We start from the raw sequence: 9,248 nt of genomic DNA, 5'->3' as shown, positions 1-9,248 counted from the left end.
GCATTCTGGGTGGTGGGCTTCAGGTCTGAGCTATTTGTGTTACTGTTTGAACGGAGCGACATGCAGGATGTTGTGCTGTGTGGTCATCACATGGCTCATTCTGCCTGGTTTTCTTGTTTACACGCACTGTTTGAGTAACAAAAGTGTGTTGGCACAAGGTCAATGCACAGGGTGGCGTGCAACATGTACATTTAGTCATCTTCCTGGTTGCTTTGCTTGCATATGTTTGTTATGTTGCTGCCACTGAACTGACCCTACATCTCTCTCATGCAGCATCTCCCATGGTCATGGAGGAACAGGGGACGGATACCAGGGGTGGGATAACAAGCACAACAGCTACACAGGAGCCCAGGAACACAGATGTGACCAGCGCCTCGGAGGGGTACAGTAGTCTGCTGGAGGAATCACAGCCCAAGACGCAAAGTTCAACGTCATCTGATGCCAGCCTTGACACAGCCAAGTTTGCGGGCACAGGGAACGGGGACTGTGCATCATATTCCACCACACAGCGTACAGTGCCCACCCTCCCAGCCACTTCCTCTGGTGCTGCCTATGTCCGCACCAGTAAGAGGGGAAAAGTCTCCTTCACACCAGGCACCTCAGCCCCTGCCCCTGTCCCCCCTGCTGCCATCAGTGCCGAGTCTGTGGACCTTTTGCACCAGCTGTGTGTAGGCCAGACACCTCTCCTCAATTCATTTATAGACCATGACAAAAAATTGGCTCAGGTTGTTGCTTTCATGGAGGGCATACATTCAGACGTGGGTGGGCTGCACCAGACTGTCCAGTCTTTGTCTTCCGCAGTGACGGCAGCCCTTCAACTGGCGCAATCTCGAAGTCCAGCTCCAGTCCCTTTGTCAACCCCCATACCTGTGTTCACGTCTGACGATAGTGACCACACTCCACAGACCTCACGGTCACGATACAGCACACATAGCACACAGCAGCAGCAGCCCAAGTGGTCCAGGCCACAGACACCATCCCCACAGAAAACCAAAGCCACCCCAGAGCGCAAAGACAAAAGCCCGTCATGCAACACCAGGGGCCAAAAAGAAAAGAAGCAGACCTTAGGGTCACATGGCTCAGAGCCATCCGCAGCCAAGGACTCTCCTGTCCCAAAAGCGTCTCACAAAGACAAGCAGACAATTTCCGTGCCCACTAAGAGGGTGGTGCCTGCCAAGGGCACACATAGGAAGGGCTCCAAGGCAGATTCACCCACTACCTCGACTCCCTTTCCAAGCCCAGTGAAGCAGGGAAAGGAGGGCACTGTAGGGGGAACACATGGTAAACAGGGGATGGAGGGGCAAAGGCAAGGCCAGACGAAGCGTACCACTGGATCCAGCACGTCCCCAGAGGGAGTGCCAGCGTCTGCACATGCTGCAGCCTTGGTGTTGAGTGTGCCTGTTGTGTCCACACCACCTCCCATTGATCCAAAGTCAGGCAAGCCATTTAGAATCCCCAAGAAGTGGAAAGGCACCCCTCCACAATCTCCCACCCACACTGTGTCTCACGTCTGCATGACTCCACCTCCACATGCCACTACACCACCTGGTCCAAGCAGCCCTCCGGCTTGCCAAGCCACTGATAGCTCTACCTCAGCTGGGCCTCTCTCTCCCCAGTCAAGTGCTCCAACTGTGCCAGACACCCACCCAGCTCCTAGCCTGACTGACAGACAAGTCTGAATGCTGGTCAACCTCACACACCTGTCTCTCCCACAGCGGGGCCTGTGCTGCCCATCGTGACACCCCAGACTGTGTTGCTGACCATAGCAGGGTACAGTCGCACACATTCCCTGTGCAGCTTCTCATGGACTCACTCTGCACTTAGTCCTGCCTACTGGCCTTGTCGTTCACTGCTGTGTGCCCCCTGCCTGTGCAGCTTCTCATGGACTCACCCTGCACCTTGGACTGGCCACTGGCCTTGCTGTTTGCCCCCTGCCTGTGCAGCTTCTCATGGACTCAGTCTGCACCTTGGTCTGGCCACTGGCCGTGCTGTTCACTGCTGTTTACCCCTTGCCTGTGCAGCTTCTCATGGACTCACCCTGCACCTTGGACTGGCCACTGGCCTTGCTGTTTGCCCCCTGCCTGTGCAGCTTCTCATGGACTCAGTCTGCACCTTGGACTAGCCACTGGCCTTGCTGTTCACTGCTGTTTGCTCCCTGCCTGTGCAGCTTCTCATGGACAAACTCTGCATTGTGTGCCTTTTTCTTCTCTAATGGGGTCTATCTGTGCAATTTGTGAATAAAGACAGTTGCTCATGTTGTCTGTTTTGTCAGTGTCTTTACTGAATAAAGTATTTCCTGTGTGTATATGGTTTACTGTGCCACATGCTCTGTATGCCACTTCAACATTGCCAACGGCCTGTCTCACTTTTTCTAGTTTTTAGGTCTCGCCTGACCCAGCGCATGCGCTGATCTGGCGAGACTTTTAGTAAGGGTTTCAAAAAATGCTGCCATGGCTGGCCTAGCGCTTGCGTTCACACGAGCGTGCACGCCCGCAGCCGCCATCTGTCTTTCACGGGTCATTAAGCGTGTGGGCGCTGCAGCTGCTTTCACTTTTGCAGCCACGTGCCCACTCACTCCGCCCTTGCGTACCATGTCTTAACTTTTGCTATAATCGCGGCACCCGCGCTTTATTTTTAACATTAAAAGTAAAGCGCGGGTGCCGCGATTATAGCAAAAGTAAAGAAATAGACAAAAACATCTGTTTCTTTACTTTTGCTATAATCGCGGCACCCGCGCTTCACTTTTAACTTTAAAAGTAAAGCGCGGGTGCCGTGTTTATAGCAAAAGTAAAGAAATACATGTTTTTTTCTATTTCTTTTGACACTGCTCGGATGACCCCTCCTCCTTCAAACATGTGCGCTAATAACATCTGGAGGCTGCCAGTTATTCCGGAGCGCAAGTACAAGATGCTCTCTAAGGTATGCACATCAGCCTTTTGGAAAGGGGGGCGTATCATTCTGACGGCCTGACTTTCCAAAAACTCAACATAATCACCTACGAATAAGTTAAGCTTTTACGATCATTGACTGACTATCTTATGTGCAAGACCTTTTGTGGGATACAGGAAGCTAAGTGGGTTTGGGGAGTTGCCAACAAGTATTTAGTTTTTTCTTAAGCATCTCAGGACACCCGCCAGGATAATTACACAGCTGTTATCGTTTTCCTAGGAGATGTGATGCAAGCTGTGTGACCTGGAATTAAATGTAACCTGTGCTTCTGGGGCGTACAGTCATGCCCTACGTTTCATTGCTCCTCGTGGAGTTTTGCATATATTATCGTTGTATTTAGTTGTTAACTTGAAAACCTGTCTTAAGTCTTTATCTCGTTCTCTGGCATCCACTCTATTTTCTTTTGTAGATGTATGCAGAAGAGGCTAATTCATTTTCTTCACTCGTCGTTTGTTTATTTTTTTCGCCCTTCGCTGCCCCCCACCCCGACTGATTTGCTAATATATACTACCCATTAGCTCCCAAATTTCTACCCTCTGTTCGCACTGAGGATGTAATGGCAATTATGAGTCTCCAAAGCTGCATTTTTAGGGTCAAAGCTTGTTTTGTTACCAAGGTAATGGTTTCTTCTTCTCTGTACTTTAAATTGCACCTCCTTCAGGTTGAGGAAGGAGACTCTAGTGTCCCAGCTTCTATAACCCAGTCTTCTACGGAGTGTGCCAGCAAGGTTCCTGTGGTGAACGCCAAGGTCACCTCCGTTATCATGAACTCCCTCATGACAAGTAAGCTCGTCACTTACCTTTTGTGGGGAGTTTGAAGGGTTCTTTGTGCAATGATTGCTTTGCCCGCTGGTGTGCTCGAGAGCCACATTGTCTTTGAACTGCATTTTCTCAGACTATATATGAATAAAGTTCCAGACCCTATACAGATGCCATGGTTGCATTTTATAGTTCGTCATTAGATCTACCTTGTTCTAGTGTTGGGTGGGTGGGTGGTCAGCTTTGTAGCTGACATGAGAGAAGTGTAGGTAGATATGCTGCTATCGCCATCTCTTTATTTGCCAAGATGTCCTTCGCATGTACAAAGCAGCGCTTGTCTGATTACATGAAGCCAAGGAAGGGCGCTTGTTTAGCTTGGTGTAAGTATTACATTTGGAGATATTTTAGTGCTACCAGTGTTTTATTTTGATATCTAAATCCCCTGTACCTGCAATGCACACAACGTTGTGAAACGGAGTCTACAAAGGTCACTGTTGCTCTTTGTCTAGGACAGCTGGGCGTTGTTTAGTTGGCCTAAATCTGGAATGGATAAATGGCGAGAATCGGATTAGAAAAAAACTCTTCATCATGCACTGTAGTTAATATTTCATTCAATGAGTATCCGGTGGGAGTTGGTAAGTTTTCCAGGGTGTTTTATTTAATTGATTTTTATTCTTTGTTATTTGGTAATCTCTGGCGCGGTGAATTGTGGCCCGCGCTTTCATACCTTTGCGGCCGTGCGCTACATTTAATAAATTGTTCCTCATTTAATCATTACCAATTGGATTAGGAGCGGTCCGCAAACCCAGCCCCTCAAATACTGGCATGGTGTGTTTTACTTGGGGTGCTATTGTAGATAGAACTTTGCGCAGCCGCCCGCTCTGCTATGCACCTGTGGTAAGTTCTGGCTTCTAGGCGGTCCCCACCCCATACCCCATTGTTCTTACTGTATTGTTTTGGCTTGTGCGAAGGTATTCTCCTTTCCAGAACAGACCCAGGAGAGCATTCAGCGTTTTGAGCAGCAGGCAGGTCTGAGGGATGCTGGATACACCCCGCACATGGGCCTGACTGCGGAGGAGACCAAATATCATCGTGTGGCAGAGGCTCTGTATGTAAGGCACCCGGCTGTAGTTGTACACTTCTGATGTTTGTGGGTTACTACGTACAACATACACCAATGGTGTGGGATTATGTGGTGTGGGCTGGCGTTTAGAACACTGTACTTTGACTTGTAGTTAATCCCAAAGGGCAGCAGTACAACTCATTTCCCTCTGCGCCACCTCATTGCTGTTTGCAGGATCAAAACTCTCCAGATTTGTAAATTTGTGTCTGTGAATGTTTCTGAAAGTGGGTACTTGGTGTGTGTGATTCTCTCTTCTTTTTTGGTGTGTGGTTTGTGCATCATGAGCGCTCCTCTTTAAGCCTGACTTGCCTTGCTGTGGCAGTTGATGCTTTCTTGAAGCTCAGGAGTGTGGAATTTAATAAAATATCTACTTGTCCATGGGACAGGTTGCTTCCTAAAACTACTAGCCCTGTAACAAAATCCACTTGTCCCTTTGGTGCCCTGTAGTGCAGTGACAAATTATGGTAGCAATCTCATTATGTAAGAGCTCTGATAATAGCCTCTCTGATCATGCCAGAGCTCATACCATAGTGAGGTTTGAATACTAGCAATTCCATTGTTTTACCACCTTTCCACAAATCTACATACTGGGGCTTGAGATAGAGGTTAAGCAATAGTTCCCCATGGTTGGAATGCAGTTTTGAGTCTGTGCAAACCTACTAACTTGCAAGTAGAATGGATTTTCACCAGCTTGTCTCTAATATTTTCCCATATAGAGCAAGGTTGGAACTTTACTCCTGACAAGGGCAGAGGTCAAAATTCTCCTAGGGTTGGGGAAAAAAGTGGTTGATGGGAAAGTGAACTTATTACCGTGCAACAGATGTTTGCATGAGGAAATTTGCCAGTGCTAAAATGCAGTTCACTAATATTTTCTAGGGATACAATTTCCTTACCTGCTTCTCTAAATTCTTGTGAATTGATGAAAGCTGTCAATGTGCACTACTGCAAGGACATATACCATGGGTGCACTTTTGTGACTTTCTTTCACTATTGGACCCCTATTAAGGTCTGGCTTTTTAAAAAATGTTATCTCCCTATTTACCGTCTGGCTTGACTGTGAGTGACCACATCGTGCTCTTTCATAAGGAGCATATTGGCATGCAAAGTAATTTTGTCCAATGAGAGGAACTACTGTGGCAACGTTTTTTTTTTTTTAGACCAAAAATATGTTTTTTATAATGAGGGCCTGCAGCTCCCACAACAATAGTTTTACAACACCCACGTAAAAATAAGGCACGCATTGAAATAACCAGACTGACCACCAAAGTCATACCTATGGCCTTTGCCAATGCTTGTTTATTTTTATGTTCCCTATAACTTTGTTGCAACTGGTTACACTGATTATTTTTTTCCATTATGAATATTTTTGTGAAATACTAGCATACATGAACACATTTTTGCTAAATGATGCCTCAAAGAAACAGTACCTAAAATGTGTCAGTAGTTTAGAAAAACGTTTTTTACATAGTTGCATTTTTTTGGGACTATTTTATTTTGAAAGCAAAGAATCCTCGATGATGCTTTCAAGCTTTTGAATATATTTGCATCTAATCGGAAAGCATCCTGGAAGCATTATACGTACCCTTATATTGTTAAGTTTTGCAAACGTGTACAGATTTTTATACTGAAGCCACTGTCAGTGGTGCATTCTGAACTAAGAACATTTCCTTACAGGGTTCACCCTAATATTAAAGGCTTTGTATTGATGAACCATAAATACAAGTTCGAACAGCGTTAACGTATGGGCACAACTATTCTTTAACTGCAGTCAATGCCCTTCCCTGATTCATAATGTGGTGCTGTAATCTGGCAGGGAAAGCGATTTTTGCTGCAGGGGGTTGGGCCTACTTGTCCCAAGGACAAAATAAACATAAAAACTTCTTGTCCTTGACCCCAAACAATATGTTCTAGGCATCGGGCTATAGGAATTCTACAACCCTGAAGCTAACATTGCTTAACGTAATGGCTGACTAACTGACCCTTCAACACACTGGCATTGGCAAAGCCAATAGTTCTTTTCTATGCAAGAGCTGTTGGGTTTGCCATTGCGTTTTAGCTATGTTGTCCATTAGTGTGGCTGCTGTTCAGCATGGCTTAAAGTTAGTGACGTGGAGTGGCATAGAGTAGATTGTCGGAGTGGCGTAATATAGAGTATTCATGGTATGGTAGTCTGCAACGGCAGTGCACAACACCTTCAGTTGAAATAACTGTTACATTTGATCAGACATCCAGTTTTACTGATAAAACTATACAGCGCAAAAACAATGTATGGGAATGGCATGGCCTTTTGTATTGATTTGATCGTATTAAAATATGTTTCCAGCACACTTCCGAATTACAAAACAAATGTGCTTCATTTGTGGTTTTCCAATTGATATATTCTGAAAAAGAACTGCAAAATATTTCCAAAATTACATTTTGTTGTGTGGTAGAAAAAAATAACATAGTACTGCCTTCCCCCAGCTCACCCCAGTACCCAGCATGATTGTCACTTAAATCCTCTCACTTTGGAAATCAAAGAAAGAAAATTAAACCCCAACCTCCCTCAGAAGACAGCCTGACATTTGACCTCTGTCTTTAAATGCACATCAAATGTGACAAGATGAGAAAAAAATGTAAAGTCCTGTTTACTGAAAGCGAGCACTCGTGGAAGAATGCAGTAAACAGGCTGTGCTCCACAGGCGGACCAAGACATGCTGGACAGTCTAAAACAAAGCCAGCAAGTAGAAAGCAAGCTACCTTGAGCTACAAAGCCAGTGGTAAGCAATGGGCGGAATGCATTCTTATGTCCACTTTCAGAATGTGCCCCAAGAAGTCTTTAGCGGACAGACAGCCGTGTGTATTATGAACTGGCATGGCATCAGAAGTCTCCTGGTCTGCATGTTCTATTTTTAAAGTTTATTTAACAATCAACTTGCATCCAATCAAAGTATTATTTCCCATATTTTAAGGTGTGTGTGATTGGCCTTGGCCATCCCTTTTTGGTCCCTTTGATCTCTATAAGTTGTAGACTTTCTTGGTCTGCAGACGTGTAAATGTTGACACCAGTTTTAGGTTTTTTTTTGTGAATGGAATAATGGGTATAGTGCATGGGCATACATTACATTGGTTTTCACTCTTACCCATACAAGCAGTTGCAAGATTAGTGTTTAGTCCTTTGTTACCAGACAGATACAGATTTAGGTATCATGTGATCGAACCACCGGGATGGTGGACAGAAATATCGCAGTATTGCTGTTGAGCAGCCTTGCAAGCTTTTGACGTGATTAAAGCCTTTGTCTTAAGTATACCCGATTGTATCACTATCTGTGTTGCATCTTTTCCATAAAACCTTTTGTATTTTTAAGTATTTGTGAACTCCTGTGAAGTTGTTTAGTTTGGCAACGATTAGTGAATTGTCACTTTTTTTAAATTTTGTATTTTTGAACTGAACACTTTCACACAATGAGATCTTGGTCTGCTTTTATCCTTCGAACAGACTTTAAAGATGCAGACTGGAGACAACAGCCAGGAGGAGAAGCAGAGATCTTCTGCCCAGTCCACACCAAGCAGCACTCCCCAGTCATCACCCAAGCAAGTACGCAGGTACCTCTAGCACATGGGTTTTTCGCCTTGAGCACACAGACACTTCATACACATGCACTGCCAGCATACTGGTCAATGTACACACCTGATTTCTTCCAATGTCAAGGCACTTGTCTTGTTTGCTTGGTTATTGTTGATTCCTCATTCAGTCTTATAGTAGTTTGATAATCGTTCTGGCTCCACAGGTAGGCTACCCTAGTGCATTGCAATCAACAAACCATGTATTGCCATGTATTTGAATGCAGTGAAACCTGTTGCACTCACTTGTACTGCTTGAATGATACTTTGAACCAATCCAATTTTATTAGAAACTGTCATTTTTAGGTCTCGCCTGAGCCAGCGAATGCGCTACTCTGCGAGACATTTAATTAGGGCTTTTAAAAGTGCTGCCGCATGGCCTAGAGCACGGGTACTCATAGTACAGCCCGCGGGCCGCCAGCGGCCCGGCAAGCCTTCCTTGGCGGCCCGCGGACCTTGCAGACATAGTGCCTGTGCCCTGTGCTTGTCAGCGAACACCGCCGGTTACAGCAGCGCGGAGCTGTGAGGCCGGGCGGTTCTTTTAAAGGCCATTTACTTATTATTGAGGCTTTGTTGTATTTCACCTTTTCTTAGCGCCCCTGCATCTCCCCTCTGATTGAGTGGAGATGCAGGGGCGCTAAGAAGAGGTGAAATACAACAAAGTCTCATTAACAAGTGAATGGTCTTTAAAAGACCTGTGAAGTACTTGGGTGCGGCGGCCGTGTGCGTTCCCTGGAAGCCGTCTCAGCGCGGGGTGAGGTGACAGAGGACAGCAGGGTGAGGTGATGGAGGGCAGCAGGGAGTGAGAGCAGGGG

General features: G+C 45.9%; 1 protein-coding gene across 1 annotated transcript; it reads left to right on the top strand.

Annotated features, from left to right (window-relative positions):
- The first annotated feature begins 2,799 nt into the window (after window positions 1-2,799).
- Window positions 2,800-8,425, top strand: LOC146834785 (putative monooxygenase p33MONOX). The gene is made up of 4 exons (XM_085599947.1): window positions 2,800-2,919; window positions 3,611-3,731; window positions 4,695-4,819; window positions 8,309-8,425. Exons 1-4 carry the CDS (start codon window positions 2,800-2,802, stop codon window positions 8,423-8,425), a joined length of 483 nt encoding a protein of 160 aa, XP_085456073.1.
- The last annotated feature ends 823 nt before the right edge of the window (window positions 8,426-9,248 follow it).

Source organism: Triturus cristatus, chromosome 4_2 (genome assembly GCF_964204655.1).
Source record: "Triturus cristatus chromosome 4_2, aTriCri1.1, whole genome shotgun sequence".
In the NCBI taxonomy this organism is placed as follows: Eukaryota; Metazoa; Chordata; class Amphibia; order Caudata; family Salamandridae; genus Triturus; species Triturus cristatus.
The sequence above is the reverse complement of the archived record's forward strand: the minus strand, read 5'-3'. Positions and strand labels throughout refer to the sequence as shown.